The sequence below is a fragment of the Pollachius pollachius genome (genome assembly GCF_949987615.1).
Source record: "Pollachius pollachius genome assembly, chromosome: 1".
Lineage (NCBI taxonomy): Eukaryota > Metazoa > Chordata > Actinopteri > Gadiformes > Gadidae > Pollachius > Pollachius pollachius.
In genome coordinates this window covers 6639682-6660103 of record NC_136934.1, presented here as the reverse complement: position 1 = coordinate 6660103, position 20422 = coordinate 6639682, and the positions used below count along the sequence as shown (strand labels likewise).

The window sequence follows — 20422 nt, the reverse complement described above, 5'->3', positions numbered from 1 at the left end:
TTCTTCCTTGGTTCACAGTTTCCTAAAGCTTTCTTTCAATATAGTCATATCCAATTCTCCCTCACCAAACTCCATTGTGTTATATACCTTCAAGGCTTCATCTCCCGCCACATGTAGAAACGTTGCACACTGTCTTTCTTCACTCTTCTCCGCCAACCCAGATGCGATGAGATAGAGGTCGAATTTCTGAACCCATGTTCTCCAGTTTTCAGCGACGTTCCCCTCGAAGCTCAGACTATTTGGAGGTTTCAGTTGCTCCATTTCTTCTAGTTCACTTCTGACACCATGTAATATTAATAAATCACGGAGACCGATGTAGCATGACTGTCTGTTTACTGGTAGTCTTCAACACCACCCAGATTCACTTGTACAACTGTACTTGACTTAGGTTTCAACTGACACGGACGCCACCCAGTGGTAAGGAGGTGAACTACAACTAATGTACAATACATCACAACCACCGGACATTCCTAGTATTGGATTCGTTTTATTATAACACATTGGTAATGGTGTGTCACGTCTGAGCCTATTGTGGGCCTTTATGTTCTTAGTTTGGTGATTGATAAAGAGACAGTCCAGAAAATGTTTGAGCAGGCAGGGCACTCAATATGTGAGAGAAAGTGGGGGGGATTTGTGCAGACTGTGACATAGGCTACTCATAAAACATAGCCTAAAATAACGTAAAAAATAAAGAAAAATAAAAAGAGCAAAGGAGCAGGCAAAAGGCTGCGATATTGGTGGGGATTGGTCACGTTGATGGGAATGATTAGTGACATGTGGGAGGGGGGGGGGGGTTAAAAAAAAGTCTCAATTACTCTTGAAAACCAGCCACGTAGTTATGAGGGAGGCCGTCCTCAAACCAATCTTCGTCTTCATTGTCCTCCCTCTGGTTCACCTAACGCTACCCCAGCCTTAGCTGCAATGTTATGCAACATGGCTGTCACACATATCACAGAGCATGACTTGCCTGGCCAAAACTGGAGCCCTCCGCTGGACTTGTGGAGGCCTCTGAAGCGCAACTTCCACCTCCCGATTGTGCGCTCAACGATGCACCGGGCCAGACAATGGGCTTCGTTGTAGTCCTCGTCATGGACGTCTCCCGGGTTAGCCACTGGTGTGAAGTGGTGAGGATAGCCACTGTCTCAGAGGAGCCGCCACTCTCCCCTGGAGGCTGCAGCCAGCTGGAAACGGACGTGCTGCGGAACCAGTCGGAGGAGGCTGTACGTCACTGCCTGTACCGACCTGCATACTGACGCCTTGGACGGGCCCTGGCCATCTCCGACGACCTGCAGAAAGCTCCCTGTGTCGTAGAACCTGAGGGCGGCCAACAGCTGTACTTGCGGTGTGAGCGCAAAGCTCTTCCTGGTTGCGCGTCTCAGGTCTTGGCTGATCGTCCCAAGCAGCTGTCTGATGGGCTTCCTGGGCAGCCTGTAGCGCTGGATGACTGCCGCGTCATTGCAGACCTCGAGGTGGTCAAAGTTTTCCCGGATTCGGGCAGTAATTGCAACAAGGCGTCTCCGAGGACGCGAATTTGTTAAGGGTATCACAGAGTGACTGGTGCACCCCCGTACCAGTCAAATTGGATTGATGTCGAAATTCCGACGCTTTCTTTTTGGTAAGACCGACAAAGTCTTGCCATTTTTTCCGGACGTCCACATCGGACCTAGTGATGCCAGTGCAGTCATTCTCTCAGCTATTTCTCCCCACTTAACTTTTTGCTTGTTGGTGTGGGCACCTTTGAAGCGATCAAATAAGAGGCCTTTGTTTGCCTCCACCTCCTCAAGCAGAACATTAGGTTCTTCAGGTTGGAACAATGCTCTCCTCTTTCGCGCCTTGTCCGCCATTTTGCAGAAGCCCTACCCTTTTTCCGGAGGGTGTTTTATAGGTGTGTCATTTCACGTCATTTCAATCAATGAATTGCGGAATCAGAAAAAGTCGGCTCTCTTTGCTGCGCAATGTTTCAGAAATCAGCACATTAAGATAAATGTAGTTGTCACACAAGCTATTTTGGATTTGTGTAACATGGAAAAATTTCAGGGGGGGAAATGCCGTGAAAAAATGTATGCATAGTGCGTTCAGGATTAGGACTGATATAGCATATGTCGGCCTAGGCCTAATAAATTGTGTTTTAACATATTTAGCATTCATATTATTGCAGTCTATTCTTTTGGTAGGCTACTCTGCTGTTGGTATTGATGGGGAGATATTTTAACCCTTTTTAACCCCATTTTCCTGCGACATTCCTGCGTCTCCCTCTTCTACATAGCCCGTTTCAGCACCTTGTCAGTGGACAATTACAATCCTACATTGTGAGTGCAGTGAACGCGCATTCATATTAAGAGGAGTTTCGGGAAACGCTCTAAAGAAATTATCGTACGAGCAAAGCTCCATCGTTATCGGGAAACTGGGCCCTGGTCCGCTGACGCTAGGCACGCATTCGGGCAACAATTAGCCTATTGGACAAGCCACGCACAAGGCCATATGCAGAAAGCCAGGGCTGGCTTCAAGAAGTGAAATGAACGTCTAAGAACTGTGTCTATCCATTCGCTTGCCCATTTGCGTGTCAAGGCTAAGCAATTTTCTTAAAAACATTTTTTGTTGATAATTAGGCTGTCTATGATATAGGCGGACGAACTGTCTACCATATTATTTTCAATTCAAACCAGGATTCTGTGCGCTGCAGCTCAACGTTATGTTGAATCAAATGTAACAAGTTTACTCAGCAACCAATGAGCATTGACCAAGCAGCCTAACCTGCTATGCATGCACAACCAAAATGATGTGATTTCCCCGTTCATTTATTATATTTAAGTTACAGTTTGCACATTTAATATTAAAAGAATAACTAAAAGGGATTTTTTTTTTGGCCACGCCATGAGCTGTGGTAGGAGGGGCATTAATGACCGCTAGGGGGGGCACGGCGGCAAATCCATCTAGGAAGAATGGCCCATATTGAGCCTCACCGTGACTGAGAGCGTGATGAATCTCCAGGTTGTTGATGTGGGAAAGATATTGAAGCCACTGGATGGATGCACACGAGTACGACTTTTGCTGTTTCTGATAGATCCCCTCATAGGTCAATGCTAGGGTGTCCTTTTTCAAGTACGACTTTTTGCGTGCACGCCGATGCCAGAGTGGTATAGGCAAAAGGAGCTATAGAGGAGCACTCCATGAAAGTCTCCCTGTAGATTTTGCATGCTTTGTGCAGGATCTTCACATTGTTGATGCCATAATGACACACCTCTTTCTGAAAGTTAAATTTACTGGGTCGTACAGATCTGTACCACAGCACGAAATCTGTCTTTTCATCAGAAGTCATAGAATCATATCCATAACATAACATCTCGGGGTATGCACCCACATAAAACTTGTTTGCCCTTGTGTTAAATTTATGAGGAAAATTGCCTTTCAACAGACCAAAAACCAAGAGCAGACGGTGCTTTAGCCAGACGTATGGGTAGAAAGCTAAATGAGTCGATCCACCTCTGATTGTAGGCAGCATCACTCAGCAGAACGACTCTACTACCCTCCATGACCATGAAGGGAGTAATACCCTGTCGGGTCAAGTAATCCAGAATGAGGTAACTGTCAAAGCCTGAAGCATTGTGAGCTTTGAATGTGAAAGACGCATACCTTGGGAATCTGTTGCGTCTGACAAACTTCAACACAATCAGCACCACTAGCATGCCATTCCTTGTCGTCAAATGTCATGGCCGCCACAAAGTTTGGCTCGTGTCTGTCATTATGATATCATGTCTGTAGGTGTAGCTGCCGAATGGCTGTCATCACCAGGGTCGTTACGCTTACCCCCACGCTTTCGTACACGTGCGTGCGGCTGGATGTACCATTCATGCTCTATGCCACTGAGTTTCACTTCCCCACAGTGAAAACACTTTGCAACACTACAGACATGACCATGGACGTCACCCACCTTCCCATTTAACAAAGCCCGGGTCACAACAGCGATCACAATATTTGACCTTTTTACAGGGTTCGACACCATGTGCATCTGAATATTGCTTGTGTGTGTCGTAGCAGACCTGTGAGCGGCAAATACGATTGCAATCCTTGCACTTTATCGTCCTACCTGCTTGTCTATCACATACCGTTAAACATACATTGCAGTGGAAGGGGCATTTGTGGAATAGGATATCCGAGAGGGTCTTGTAACAATATACACACGCATATTGCTCGCCAAAGAAAGCTGACCGGTTTTCTATGTTGTGATAGTGGTTGTCATGTAGGTACATCCATATTGTTTTTGGATGTTGCTCAGGATGTGTCTGAAACACTTCCAACTTCTTGAGAGTAGAGTTGTGATGGAAAATCAAAATATTAACATCTAAATGCCTCTCAAATTTGGAAACATCCGAGAACCCCACAGGGTGATTGGGGTCATACCCCAGGACCTTGTGTAATCTAAGGGCTGCCAACAAATTAGTCTCTTCGGACACAGTGTTACCCACAGGCATGCCCTCTTGCAGAAAATGTGCCACGCATAGTGAGAAACACAAATTGTCATGTGTGTTTTGTAACGGGTCCCAAGTGGGAGCACCCGTGGACAGATTATTAACAAACACAAGAAAAGAATGCTGACACGGGAGACGTGGCTTGTCTTTTCAAATCCTCATTAGTTATATTTATTCATTTAACATGACTTACTGAAGGTTACTGTTTATCTTCACATTGTCCATGCATTTTAAACTCATCATATTACTACATATGTTGTCTAATTAGACATATTTTACATGTTCTTAAAACAAACCAAAATACTCAAAAAAAATACTATTAATTCAAAACACACATTTTCTCAGTGTTCTTTCATCTCTCTTGTCTCTGATACAATAAACAGTTTGTAAAAAGTGCATCTTTAATGCTCTTAAAACCCCTTAAGTTTTACTGGACTAGCATTTTTAACAGTACCTTGTAAACTATATCAAACATTTACCTTTACTTTTAAACATACACATTTTCTTATTAATGAACTTCAGACAACTTTTCTTAACCCGTTTTTCTTAACCACGTACTTTACAACAATCAATAAACGTTTTAACACTTTACAAAACGTCAAGAAGTGAGCCACGTGTGGTGTAATTTAAATAAAACAAAAAGGTAGAGACGAGCGTGGTCTGTACTAGCTTAAAGCTACTAGCTTAACAGTAAGACTTCAAATGGCGCCGCCATTACAAATCTCTCGGCGAGCGTCGGACCTTACTAGCTACACATGTGCTCATTTTCACACTCATACTTTACTAAGTCATTACACTACACATTCTCCAATCACTAACATCGACTTGTTTTACATTTTAAACACATGACCCATCTGAAACACAAGAACAGAATGCTGACACGGGAGACGTGGCTTGTCTTTTCAAATCCTCATTAGCTATGAGGAGCTCACGGGGATTCAGGCAAACCACAATATTACTGTGCCTCCTACTGGCAGGATACTGCAATTGCATTGTAAAAATGTAAAACTATAAAAGATATTGCTCATACAAAATAAGATCAATTTAGTGGGAAATAAAGTGTCTTAATATAAAATGGTGCAGTATCTAAAAACTTAATATATACAAATGTGGGCACACATAAGTGGGCATCACAGTTGCTGGGGGCGTAGAGACTTAATTTTTTCCTGTGAATGATATCGTTATAGGGGATGTTTTTTAACTTTAGCCGTACTCCCCCTCTTTTATTATTGACACCCGTAACAACCAACTCTAGTGCATCAACCGTCAGACTGGTGTCATTACTTTGCATGACTTCACTAGAATGCCTGGGTAGGTTCATCGAGGTTTGTTCTACCCCACTGGTAACCCCACCTCTAGTGACATTGCTCCCCACGCCTGGTTCCGGAGAGTGTTGTCCCTGTACGTGTACAGGAACTGGTCAAACAGAATTGGGCGATTGCCCACAGCAATGATAACTTTCTCCTCCATTTTAAACCCCCCGCTGCTGGCCAGCTTTTTGACATATCCAAGTGTTTTCCCGGGTTGTATCACAAAGGTGATTTTATTGGACAGAGTCCAAGTAGTGTCACAGTATGCATTGCCTACAAAAGGTCCAACAAGGTCCAAAAAGTGAATACCCTCTGATGAGAACCTGTACCGTATATCTCATGAATAATCTCAGGCAATGCCAGGGGGTTGAATCTGTCCCGAAAGACCCCCTGTCTCCGGAGAGACCCCTGTACAATACGGGCTCTGAGGTCCACGAAAACTAGGGATGTGAATAACTCAAATTTTTCATGGACGAATAATCAGTGGGTGGTATGAACGAATAATCGATTATTTGATGTGTGCCGACATTCACAAAGGCAGCCATGGATCATCGGCAAGAAATCACTTAATATCTTTAACGCAAAAAAACTAACTTTAACAGTGAAAAATCTAAATTAATCCTCATGAATTTCTTCTTGTAAATTCTTCAATTAGGCTAACATACACACGTGGACAAAATTGTTGGTACCCCTGTTAATGAAAGAAAAACCCACAATGGTCACTGAAATAACTTGAAACTGACAAAAGTAATAATAAATAAAAATTTATTGAAAATTAACCAATGAAAATCAGACATTGCTTTTGAATTGTGGTTCAACCGAATCATTTTAAAAAACAAACTAATGAAACAGGCCTGGACAAAAATGATGGTACCTTTAACTTAATATTTTGTTGCACAGCCTTGAGGCAATCACTGTAATCAAACGAGTTTTGTAACTGTCAATGAGACTTTTGCACCTGTCAACAGGTGTTTTGGCCCACTCTTCATAAGCAAACTGCTCCAGTTGTCTCAGGTTTGAAGGGTGCCTTCTCCAGATGGCATGTTTCAGCTCCTTCCACAGATGTTCAATAGGATTTAGATCAGGGCTCATAGAAGGCCACTTCAGTATAGTCCAATGTCTTGCTCTTAGCCATTCTTGGGTGTTTTTAGCTGTGTGTTTTGGGTCATTATCTTGTTGGAGGACCCATGACCTGCGACTGAGACCAAGCTTTCTGACACTAGGCAGCACATTTTTCTCCAGAATGCCTTGATAGTCTTGAGATTTCATTGTACCCTGCACAGATTCAAGACACCCTGTGCCAGATGCAGCAAAGCAGCCCCAGAACATAACTGAGCCTCCTCCATGTTTCACAGTAGGGACAGTGTTCTTTTCTTGGTATGCTTCATTTTTGCGTCTGTGAACATAGAGCTGATGTGCCTTGCCAAAAAGCTCCAGTTTTGTCTCATCTGTTCATAGCACATTCTCCCAGAAGCTTTGTGGCTTGTCAATATGCATTTTGGCAAATTCCAGTCTCGCTTTTTATGATTTGCTTTCAACAGTGGTGTCCTCCTTGGTCGTCTCCCATGAAGTCCACTTTGGCTCCAACAAAGACGGATGGTGCGATCTGACACTGATGTACCTTGACCTTGGAGTTCACCTTTAATTTCTTTGGAGGTTGTTCTGGGCTCTTTGGTTACCATTCTTATTATCCGTCTCTTCATTTTGTCATCAATTTTCCTCCTGCGGCCACGTCCAGTGAGGTTGGCTACAGTCCCATGGACCTTAAACTTTTGAATAATATGTGCAACTGTAGTCACAGGAACATCAAGCTGCTTGGAGATGGTCTTATAGCCTTTACCTTTTACATGCTTGTCTATAACTTTCTTTCTAATCGCCTGAGACAACTCTCTCCTTCGCTTCCTGTGGTCCATGTTCAGTGTGGTACACACCATGTCACCAAACAGCACAGTGACTACTTTTCACCCTTAAAATAGGCAGACTGATTACAAGTTTGAAGACAACTGTGATGCTAATTAGAGGACACACCTTAGTTTAACATTTCCCTATGGTCAAATTATTTTCAATCTTTTCTAGGGGTACCATCATTTTTGTCCAGGCCTGTTTCATTAGTTTGTTTTTTAAAATGATTCTGTTGAACCACAATTCAAAAGCAATGTCTGATTTTCATTGGTTAATTTTCAGTAAATTTTTATTTATTATTACTTTTGTCAGTTTCCGGTTATTTCAGTGACCATTGTGGGTTTTTCTTTCATTAACAGAGGGGTACCAACAATTTTTTCCACGTGTGTAACAATGATGCAGAGCAGAAAAAAAAATGTACACCCATATTAGAGCGGTGCGCGCATTTTGTATAGCCAATTAAAATGAAAGCGATCCAAGCCATTACCAATTCTAGCTATAGCCTACCCGACATCAAAACGGCTAAATACACTAAAAATAAAATACAATGGATGAAGATTAAATGAACAGAACACAATCAAGCGCCTTTTTCTTTGACACAACTTGTAAAACTGCAAAGGCCTAATGGTCATCAACCCAAAACATGAAAAAGCATAGGGCTACCTAAAAGACAGGCGCTAGTGCAAACAAATAAATAGCCTTTAGGCCACATGCAGGAACGAAAATAATCGCCCTTTATAATAAAGGAGGATAACAACGAAATTACTTAGTAGCCGAGCAACATTTTGACAAAGCAGGTGTGGGCTTGTGGAACGGAAAATTAAGATAGCCTTTCTTACCTTTAGATAGGCATATAAAATTGCTCCTAGCTATCAACAGATGCATCAAGAGAGCCAAAAGGCAATCTCATCAAACCAAGTTTTTATTAAGGAACAACAGCATGTCAACATGTGCTGGGAGGAGACGAGTGCGGAGCCTATTGCCCAAAACACCTGCAGCGAAAAAAACCCGCTCAGCAGGGACAGACGTGGCAGGGACAGGGAGGTAAGCCTTCCCGACACGCGAGAGCTCGGGGTATATATTGTTTTTCTGTACATGATTAATAATAATAAAAAAAACGAATAGTGTTACAGAACCAACATTTGTTCCATCCGTTAATTCTTTTTTATTTGAATGGGGAAAAATGTTAATGGTCCAAATGTTAAAAATCGGCTTTGATCCTCGGGAACGAATAAACTAATATTCTGACCCATCCCTAACGGGAACACACACAAATGGTGATGACATTGTCAAAGGAGGGGCTAGGAAGCTGTGCATAGCTTTAAGTAGCCAATCTTCCGATAGACTTAGCTGATAACCTGCTCCCGACCAGATTTGGTTGGCAGCATAGGGGCCGATTCATACCTACGGATCCGGACAAAATTCGTCCATCCGTACCAAATGTTGTCTCCGGGACTACCCTTCATACCTCTGTCCGGTTTCAGCGTTGTTATGGATGTTACGCAATACATCCTCTACAGGGCAGTGACTGTCGTGTCACATGTCACAAATTACCGGCATCGACAATCGCAAACATGGCATCTGTACAGGCGATGATTTTGCTCTGTGTCATCCAAAAAAGGTGCAAAAAGTGTAGGCCCAGGCGACGTGGCATGTGACACCCCTCACCAACCCGCAGATTCTCCTCAAAATTTTGCGCCATTTTTAAATAACCAGTTACAACTCATTGCCAAAGCAGGGGCACAATAAAATAAAAAGGTCAGGTATATAGTTTAATATAAGTATAAAACGTTAAATACAATATGTATATACATATCAGATATCATACTACTCTCTCTATTTTCGCGAATGGTTGGACTTCTGTCTCTATACTGCCACCTCGATTTCCGTTGGTATGCTCCGGTTCTCCCGGAGCACTCCGGATTCGTAAGCTCAGAGGCGATGGACCCACTGACGGACGAAAAGACCTCCGGGACCAGACGAAAGGGTTCCTATCCGTATTTACCGTAGGGTGTGAATGTGCCTTAAGTCACCATGGTGATACAGCTACGCTAAAAGATGACTTTCATTTCACTGCTAACCAAGGCTTTGAGCGCAACATACCTCGCCAACCAACTAATCGAGGTTCGTAGTACACCCCACTGGGATTCCCTCATTTGCCTTTATTTAGTTAGCCTGCACTCATTTAAATGCATGAGGAATCCCCTCATCTGGTGTTGAACAGTGGTAGTGATGAAAGCCTTATAATCAGGTCAGTAATTTTATGCAGGTGTGCTAACAGTTACAATCAGTGAATGCTGAGAGAGCACACAGTCTTTTACTACTCCTGACAAACTTTGATAGTTTTGAGCAGAGCCGTAGAGAGAGAAGAGTTGCGACACTCTGAGATCTCGCCGGCGGAGTGGTCACGTGGTTCATGTAAGCCTGTATAGTTCCAAACACGCTGCGCTGCCACTGAATGACGGCTGTCAAGTCAGCCGTCATTCGTTCATCCGCAATTAAGCCAGCCGTCGCACAAATGGTTGTGCGCTCATACTCTAAACAGCCTTTGTGTGGTATCTCGCAACATTTTCAAACTAAAAGCTTTCTCCTACGGTTGTGTGTTTGTGTGGATAGCTGCAATCGCTAACAGATCGGGGTGAAAACGTCCACAACAAACAAGGGTTTTCATAGGACCAAGTATGCACGTGAGGTTTTCAAAGGACATTTTCTCAACGTTTACTTCAGTCCACTGGGTAGGCTGGTAGACTGATCTATCCAGCACAGATCTATACCACCACTCACACCTGGTGGTATAATATGTCTCCTTTAAGTTAAACCAATGAACATTTGATTCAAGTTTGTTTTTGAATCTCAAAAGTAGAAGAGATTATAAAATTAGCCTCCTGCACACGCTTTAACCAAATGATGCACAATTAGTTTCCTGCAAGGAAAAACGACAACAAACAATATTAACTGTTTATCAACATCCAAAACAATCCATCATGATAGGTATGAGATAAAACATGATCTATTACTATATGTCAAGAAGAAGAATGAGATAACAAACGTAATGTTATAATGAACAAATCACATTCATGAACAAAATGCAAGCTATTATTAAAGTGTAATTCCGGCAAAAATTGAACCCAGGGTCTTTGTTTTGGCATGTAAACCCATCAAATAAGCCCTCCAGATACTTTTTTCATTGAAAATCGAGTATAGAGTTTGCCCGGCGCAATGTTTGGCTCCCATGTTATTGGCTAGGGGCACAGCGAACGCTTTAAAATCGGCATTTTTTAAGCACTAATATAACTCAAAATAGCACCAAACCTCTGCAGTAGCATGATTAGGGTCCCTACACATAAAACGAAGCGTCAACAACTTAGTTAGCGTAGCGGGTTTTCCAAGTCTGTGCCTTACCGGTAGGTCAATGTTCCAAAAAAGACGCAAACAAATATAAAACAGCCAAGGTTCAAGAGGGGAGACTGTTAAGTTAAATTTGTTGGCGTCTCTTTTATATAATTTACGGTAGCCAGTAATCGACTTGTGTGGACTTCCTGGAAACGTGGACCTACCGGTAATGCACAGACTTGGAAAACACTCTTTTTTAATAAACTCCCGTTACGCCTACTAAGTTGTTGATTGTAGTAGTTTTATGTGTAGCAACCCTAATAATGCTACTGCAGCGGTTCGGTGCTATTTTGAGCTATATTAGTGGTTAAAAAAATGCAGATATGGAAGCTTTTACTGTGCCCCTAGCCAATAACGTGGAAGCCAAAAATTGCGCCGGGCAAACTCTATGCTTGAAAAAGTATCCGGAGGGCTTATTTGATGTGTTTACATACCAAAACAGTGAGCCTGGGTTCAATTTTCCCCGGAATTACATTTGAGAGAGTGGAGAAAAGCAGATTCTAAAATCAGTGCTCATATACGTCAATCTTTTGTCCTTTGTCATGTTGTGATGCAGGCTCTGAACACTACTGTGAAGCATTTAGAGAATCTGAACAGACAACAGATGTTATTTCATACCCTATACAAAAAGCAACCACAATACTGTAACATAGCCCCTCTTTAGCGGTCTTAAATATAGGCATCCTATTATTTAATAAAGACAAAAAAAAAAAGTAAATTAATTTAGAATATTTCCGAGCAGGAATCAAAATCTTAACCTCCACACATTTACATTTAAGGCATTTAGCAGACGCTTTTATCCAAAGAGACTTACAATTGGATTCAGACCACTACACATTGGATTAAAACAAATTATTGTTTGCATCGGAGAGTGAATTATACATAGTTTATTGAATATATGAAAAGTTAAAGCCACACAAACTGTGCTCTATATTACTTTAGGGCTGTGTGGGACTGTCTTACGAATGTAAAATATGTATTGCTCTGCAAATACATCTTGGAACATATATAACAACATTACAGTGCTGGAATAATGTAAATAAAAAAAGGTGTATGTTATGATAAATGAATTGTGTGTGTGTGTGTGTCGTGTTGCGACCATGTGAATATTTTCCTAAATATGTTCCACATAGTTGGCAGGGAACAGGCCTTGTTGGCCATCTTTGCTGCAGCCACTCCACCAGGCTTCGTCCACCGTCTCCACATCACTGATGATGTCGCCGGGTTCGAAGGAGATCTCAGATTCGTCTGCTGTGAAAATAATTATGCTGATACATAAAAAGTCTGACGGACATTTACAAAGTAGGTATATTTGTGGGACAAATAAAATGCATGAAAGAAATAATGAAATGAAAACGTACCCGCTTGGTAGTCGTAGAGGGCCTTCACGCACATTTGTGTCGCCATAATTTCCTGAATGGCAACAAAGGGAACTATGAGCGGGAGTATCAAAGTTGCGTTTATCAAAGTTCTCTGAACAGTACAAATTAATGTTAAAATAAAAAGCGTTCTGTGCGCTAAAAGCTTTTTTTCCCCCCATGTCACCAAACAGGAAGTGTGCTGTTGTAACTCTACCTCTTGTCCATTCTCATAAAACTCCACTTTCACTTTCTCTTTCTCCTCCTTCTCCTCCTCCTCCTCCTCCTCCTCCTCCTCAACTTCCTCTTCCTTCTCCTCCACTTGAATGTATTCTCCCTTGACGGGTTCGAGGTGGTAGCACCCAGACAGCTCTGGGGAGCTGAACTCGGTGTCCGATGAACTCAGGGATCGTTCTGGAGAAAGTGCATCAAAACGTTCAAGCTTAGGACGGTAGATTGGTTGTTGTAATAATATCCCAATACGATAGCACTTTATTTTCAGAGCAATTCTGAAATTTGTCTTGCATCCCAGCAGCTCTTTTTACAAACATCAGACAGGACCAACAAATACAATTTAAAATACATACATTCATCATAGCATTACAACAGACGACAACGTTAAGGCCCATCAGCATGCATTTGGTCTGGGATTAAGTGCCTGATTCAGTTCGAGGATTGACTGGTGAACAAAAGAGTGCTTTAGTCTAACCTTTCTGAATGTTGGAACCCTATATCTCATATCTATAATACTTAACGTGTGCATTGAAAACATAGCTGGATGTAAGGTATTTTGATAATGTAGTGTGGTGTACTACAGTATATCATAGTATAATAAATGATAGTATCAAAGGTCCGTTTAAAAATATAATTTAGAGGCAGACCTATGCCGTTTTCTTCCACAGTGTCCCCGTTTGTGAAGCCATTGGTTGATACAATCACCGTAGCCTGTGTGATTTGCTTTCCATTCGTTTCCGTATCTGCAATAAAAAAATTGAATGTATAATATGCTTTTTTTTGCAATTCTATATCCTTATAAAAAGCACCTTACAGTTACATTTAAATTTATACAAGATGAGAACATGAAGAAAACACTGTACCGGCCACTTCTAGCTCCGGCTCTTCCTCCAAGTTGACCGACATGCTTGACTCTTGCAGTTGGTCGTTGACCAGTTCTTCATCCTCCGCCCCACCCTCTTCCGCCTCCATCACTATTGGTTCTTCCACAGCAGCCTCTGGTTCTGTGTCCGACTCCTGGGCCGTCGGCTCCTCTCTCTTCACTGCGACGGGCTGACAGTGCAGCGGGGCGGTAGGAGGGGGTCGGGGCTCTGGCACGGGTTCATCTTCGCCCTTCCTTGCTTCATCCTCCTCTTCTTCCTCTTCTTCCTCCACCAACACAGCCTGTGCTATGTAGCATGAGTCCAGCTCAGTGTGCACCGTAGTGGCGGCTTGGAGGTCTGGACGGGGGGACACAGAGAGAGAGAAATGAATTCAGTACATGTTGGAAGTTTGAAAGTACGTATGAAAGCGGCTTGAAGCTAAACCAATCCGTTATCCTGATCAACATTCATGTTCCCCACCTCTGTTGGGCTGTGGACTGACGGGAAGCGGCGCACTGGGTGCCTGTGGCACTGGGTCCACCTCAACCTGGACTGGGGAGAAGGCCCGGACCGCCCACCCCTGACCCGGGCCGAGGGCCTGGGAGGCCTGGCTCCCGGGGGGTGTCATCGGAGGGGAGGGTGGCGGCGTGGTCTCCCCTGTGGTCTCCCCTGCTTGGGCAGTTGAGGCGCTGTCGTCTCCCGGGGGACAGGACGCCAGGAGCGAGGCGGGGGGCGCGGACGGTTGCAGTGGGGCGGCGGACGTAGCGGTGGCGGGGTCGTCCGACGCACTGTGGCGACGGCGCTGGTTGTGGGGGCGCGGGGTAACCCCGGGAGACGGGAGGCTGGGCGGGGCCGAGTCCGGGGGACCGGGGTGCGCGGGGGAAGGGGGCGGGGACTTGGCCGGGGGCGGGCCTCTCTGGGGCGAAGGACGGAAGTCGGGGCTGGTGGGCGGGGGGGAGCGGAGCATCGGAGAGCCGGGCCCCCGGGAGAAGGGGGAGACGAACGGGGGGCTGTGAGGGGAGTTGTCCTCGGAGGCCTTGGAGAAGATGAAGGCCGTGTCTGTCAGGCTGCGCTGGTAGCGCCGCGCCGGGGGTCTGCCTGCACACAGCGGGCCCAGAGGAAAGAGAGGCGTCAGTACCGTGATGATGTTCAACACAGCAATCTAAGGGTGGCGTACTATACCACCAGGTGCGAGTGTGATTGGCTGTCACAAGTCGTTTTGAAAACCGGCCTCTTCTGACATCACAAGTGGGCGTGTCCGCCTGGATGTTTGACGGATGGATGAGCAACGTTTGCTACAGTCCACTGGCTAGGCTGGTAGACTGATCTATCCAGCGCACATCTAGGTGGACACGCCCACTTGTGATGTCAGAAGAGGCCGATTTTCAAAACGGCTTGCAATGGCTAATCACACTCACACCAGGTGGTATCATATTTCACCTTTAAGGATGATTGACCACACACACACACACACACATACACACCTGTACCAGTGCGGGGAGATGTGGGGCTGAGGGGGCTCTTGGACGAGGAGGAGAGCTGTCTGAAGAACTCCCGGGGGTTCATGGAGCGCTGGGACACCAGGACTGCTGCCTCCTGCAGTTTCAAGGTATATCATAGAACAATAAGGGATACAATTCTCTACAGTATGGTCGACTGTTATTACTACTTAATTCAGTCATTCATGTTGCACGATATATGAGAAGATATTAAAACATTACTTTATAACTAATCCTAATTATTTGCCTGGGAAGCAGACGAATGTGTGAGATGTTTATATTTGCCCTGGCATATGTGACTGGTCATTGTCACAGTCATCGTATCTAATATGGGGGGGTTTGATTTGGTGAGTGGCAGCGTACGGTCAGAACGCCACTGGGGCATTTTCTAAAACAACCCAGATGGCTGCCGCTGATTGGTCACTTGTTTCGCAGCTCTGACAGTTGTAGGACTGATCTGAGAGGTTCCAGCCTAATAGGGATTTGTGAATTGGTCTGGTGATTAGGGCTGAACGATTAATCGAATTCAAACCGACATCGTGATGTAATAGAACGTGATATGCAAATATCGAATTCAGCAAGATTCGTATTTATTTCTCTTTTACTATTCAATAGTTAAATAACGATGTTCGATCAATTCATCTCAAAACATATAGGCCTGGCCTAAAGGAAAAAGCAGTTAATATTTTGACTTCTTCCAATGTTGTGTTGGTCAGACTATAGAATGGTTTATAATACAGGACATTAGGAACTTTCAAAGAAAAATCGCATGCTAAATCGCAATCACAATATTGGTTGAAATAATCGCAATTTGATTATTTTCCAAAATCGTTCAGCCCTACTGACGATGTCAGGCTACCTCATTATGCTTAATGTAATCCTCTTCACAGCAATCATTCACTTTACTTTTTTGGTATTTTGCCAAATAATTGCTGGCAGCTTTGTCTTGTGTCTGTTAGCAATACCATTTCATCAAGCCAACAAGGAAAACAATCACTCTCAATTATTATTATTTTTTTATCTGATTTCTCATTCTTAGCATTTTCCTGAAACACCCATTTTCACTGACATTACAGTAATGAACATTATTCCCTGTTATGTATTGTGTAGTTATTGTATGCTCTTTGAGTCTTTAGTTGTCTGGTTGTTTGCTTCTGTCTTGTTCTGTTCTCTTTATCTTGTTTGTATTTGTGCAAGGGCGTAGGAACCGGGGGGGACGGAGGGGACGTGTCCCCTCCAATATTGGAGACAGGCACATTTGTCCCACCTAAAAATTATACCAGGGGGAGAAAAATATTTTATTTTATTTTGAAAGCGCAACACAGCGTCTTGTCACCGCTTCTTATTCTAAAAAACTGGATGATTGAGCGTGCAATTAAAGAATTGATTTGATATTTATCAGTTCATTACTGCCATTCAAAATGTGTTTTCCTTTACATTTACAAATGTATCTTTTTAGTAGAATAAAATATATTCGTGAATTTTTTCAGTGTAGTTAATTTATGACATATTTCTGTATTTTCAACCATTAACGGATCTGTCAGGTTTCTGATATCTGTCCTCCCCCAATGTTAAACTCATTCCTACGCCCCTGTATGTGTGTAATGTTTTTTGGGGCATTTTGTTCGGGACCCCTCGAAAACGAGATGGTACATCTCAAGGGGTTCTCCTAGTAAAATAATTTAAATCAAATCATAAAAACAAGTTCAGTCTTTTTGCAATCAGAGGACATGTGATAAGGAGAAAAAGGGGCTTTAAGTGGAAGCACATTGGACAGCGCTGTCATCATGAGGACGTACCGCCGCCATCTCTATGGACTCACTCCTCTTCAGACGAGCCCTCATGTCGTCCTCGTGCTCTCTCTGCTGCTGCACCTGCCAGCAGGGGACCACACACTCAACGTACGCACAACTAACAGCCGCATATATGTTGTATGTAACAAGGACACGGGTACACCAACAGAGTTTCTCAATCCTTCACATAAACCCACGTACACGCATTAGTGTGCAGGCACACGCACAAACAGACACAGACACACACACACACACAAAAAACACATATCCACCACATTGTCTTGGGAATCTAAACTATGAACTCACCCATCTTGATTTCTCATGCCCGCGTAACTCTTCTTCTTTCTGTGCCTCTTTTCTCCTGAGAATTAAACATTTAATCATTGGTAATGTATATCAATAAGTTTTATAATTGCAGTGGATTTACTCTTTGATTCGTCACCTTTTGTTATTTTTGCTGACCTTTTTATTGTGCTCACTTAATGTATTACGCAGGGCAGCCAGTAGAGGGTGCTAAATGAACAACAGTATGAACTCATGTCAACTCAGTAGCTTTTCAAACCTCTGCTCTTCAATCATCTGGAGCTTTTCGTTCATCTTCCTATCTCTCTCATCGGCTTCCCTGCGTTCGTTCTGAACTCTTTCCCTCTCTAGACGCCTTCTGTCCTCCAACATACGCCTCCTCTCCTCCTCCTTTCGCTGCTCCTCCTCGCGCTGAGACAAACGGTCGGAGAAAAGAGGGGGGGAAAATATGACTCATGAACTTTAAACCGGTAGTCAGTAGTTTGCTGACCTCAATGGGTAGCATCCTTCCTGCCGGATCACATTTCAATGATTCCAATTGAAGAGTACATATTAGGCGTTTCCTTTCACCTCTGCACGTGCCCAGAAGGAGTCTCTGTTGATTCTCCTCATCTCCATAGCAGCGTTTGTTTTTCTGTAGTTGGTGCCCTGAAAAAACGAAACATGTGTGATTTTACTATGGTCCTCTGTCTCCCTCTAATGGACAAAAAGGACATTGCAAAAAACCCACCACTGTCTCTTCTTTCTCTGCAGACCGGGAGCTCCTTCTGACTCGCTCCATGGGCGCTCGAGCTTGAAATTTACTGTGCTCGGCTGCGATCAACTCCTCTGTGACATCGTCCACCTTCTCTGCACTGATAAACACATGGGACTCCTAGGAACAGAAGAACATGGGGAGCTGTGAGACAAATGTATTTGGTGTATGAGTACATCTATTTTATATGAAGGAATGGATGGTTTGTTTCTCTTTATGCTCTATCTTTTTTTCCTTTATTGTGAGGCATACAGTGTTGATTTCATTGGGGCATCATCCACTGTGTATTGAACCTGAAGGCACTGTAAACAAAAGCATAGGAGCAAACTAAGACACCATCACAGGAGGAAACTGAGTGAGCACAGCGTGATGTGGAGAGGCCCGGGCTGTTCTGAAAGTAACGGTTGACCCAGAAAACAGGACTATTTAACCCACTTCAAACGTGTTCAGGTGCATTCATCAAAAACGTCCATCTGCAAGTCATACATCCTGGAGATAAAATAAATACTGTACACCCCTGTCCGTTCTCCCCTCTCCTCTATTTGTCTCCTAAACTTCTCCCACTTTCTTCGATTTCTGCTAATAAGGATGTGGGGGACTGCCCTGACAGGAGAAGGTGCCCAGTGGATGGTGGTGGTGGTGGTGGTGGTGGGCGTGGTTAAGCGGTTGTTAATGCCTGTTCATCTTATTGGTCTGTCGTTTGACCTCACCTTAACCCTGCTCTGTCCTCATCATCACTCACAGAGTGTCGAAAGTGAGGCACCTTCTCGACAATCGAGGGTTTTTAGGCTTGTTTTCATTTGTCTGAATTTAATCCAACGCTTTAAACTCAAGCGGCTCATTCATCGGTCGGTTGCCAGGCTCTGAGATCAACAAACAAAGGTGCGTTTGTAACCGATAGTCCCGGTTGACTGAATGATTCAGAACTCATATAAACAAAGACAGATCCTTGATATGTTTCTTCTTTGTCCTTCAGTGGCCTAAAGCGACCGCATCTTAGTGGAGATAGATCAGATCAATCGCGCTGACACACAGACGCAAATCCAGATTCACATCCAAAGCATCACACACACAGGTACAAACAGCTGGGAGCTAGTCTTGACACACCCCACTCACTACCAGCTGAGACTTGTGTTGTAGGAGGGATGGATGGATGGAAGAAAGTAAGACAGAAAGAAGAATTGACAAACAAACTCAGAAAAAAGGGTTACGGTTAGGGTTAAAAATAAAATACCAAAAGTTCCCCTCACACAGGGGGTTGTCCTTTTATTAAAAACATTCCATGCTGATCCCTCGTAAGAGAACTTGTACTTTTCTGAGAATATTAATAGTATAATATTTTGTTGGGTGATCTCCTGTCTTCATAAGGCAACACAAGAGCGGCCTAAAGCCACACACTCACCACGCTGTTATCCTGCTCTTCCCCGAAATATGAATAATGTGAACTCTGTGTTCTGAAAGTTCTATGAACCTTCACCAATGTTGTGTACGTTCTCCCACTACTGACAGAATAGTTGAAATATCCACTCTGGGCCGTCTACGACTTTATTCTCTGGTTCCTCTGCGATGTAGTCGCTGTGAATATGCTAGAATGATGGTTTTCTATTTCATTTGGAAAGGGTGCTAGAGACTACTCGTCGACTGCTACTATAAACTCCCAAAACAGAAGTAAACATGCACAATGTTATCTGGCGGCATCATGTACAGGATGCTGTGAGTACAAACGTTGGTTGATTTATCAACATACATACACATACACATGTAACCAACAGAACGTATTTGGGGAGATTCCTAAATGCGAGAGGTTAGCACGATTCCTGGTCTGACTGGCTGCTGGTTTTGAAAGGCGATTTCTGGAATCAAATGTTATCTGGGGAACAGTAAGCGATTTATTTTCATTGCTACCAGATGGTGTTTGCAGACAGGGGTATGACACATCGCCTCGCATCCTATTTCACCAGCATTCCTTGATGTCTGAAAATAACTTTGAAACAGAACGATAACGGTGGGTTAAGTGCCGAGTGCTCAGAACGCTTTATCGCCGTCACGTTTGTGTCTGAGAGGCGGCCCAAACTTCACAGGATGAGGAGAGGATCTTCAAGTCAGCATAACCATGGGGTTACACAGTCCCGCTAATGCTCAACACATGCTGCGGCCGTGATGCCTGCACGGGGGAATGTGTGTTCTATCAATTTGAATCAGCCTCAGCTAATAAAAGACAAGAATAGTCAAGTTGGGTGTGTGTGTGTGCATGTGTGTGTGCGTGTGTTTCTATTATCAGCCTATTGTGAACCAACCCACCTAAGCAAAATTTAATTAATTAATATGTTTCACACACACACACAAACACACACACACACACACACACACACACACACGCACACAAAATGCATAGGTTTTTTTATTCAGCACACAAAGCCTCAAGTCCTATTCATGGCTTTAGTTTTTTTCTTGGACATATTTAAAAATGCATGGGAAGATACCGGATTCCAGAGTGCAGTGTGTCACAATCCAGGTCCAAAAATCCACTCCGCTCTCTCGGGA

At 43.6% G+C, this 20422-nt stretch overlaps 1 protein-coding gene across 4 annotated transcripts in view; it reads right to left on the bottom strand.

The window, feature by feature from the left end:
• Nucleotides 1-10627: 10627 nt before the first annotated feature.
• LOC307084933 (uncharacterized protein) overlaps nt 10628-20422 on the bottom strand; it is a 29513-nt gene continuing 19718 nt past the window's right edge. The window contains exons 5-17 of one of the 4 annotated variants that reach the window (XM_079749461.1): nt 17855-17998; nt 17695-17772; nt 17384-17535; nt 17128-17182; nt 16828-16902; nt 15014-15125; nt 14010-14627; nt 13530-13886; nt 13314-13409; nt 12755-12846; nt 12650-12703; nt 12436-12487; nt 10628-12325 (exon numbers count right to left, since the gene is read on the bottom strand). In XM_079749461.1, coding sequence (XP_079605587.1) covers nt 12189-12325; nt 12436-12487; nt 12650-12703; nt 12755-12846; nt 13314-13409; nt 13530-13886; nt 14010-14627; nt 15014-15125; nt 16828-16902; nt 17128-17182; nt 17384-17535; nt 17695-17772; nt 17855-17998 — 2022 coding nt within the window. In that variant the 3' untranslated portion in view covers nt 10628-12188. Of the gene's footprint in view, nt 12326-12435; nt 12488-12649; nt 12847-13313; nt 13410-13529; nt 13887-14009; nt 14628-15013; nt 15126-16827; nt 16903-17127; nt 17183-17383; nt 17536-17694; nt 17773-17854; nt 17999-20422 lie in introns of all 4 variants that reach the window. The other 3 variants (XM_079749462.1, XM_079749459.1, XM_079749460.1) reach the window with 3 other exon arrangements.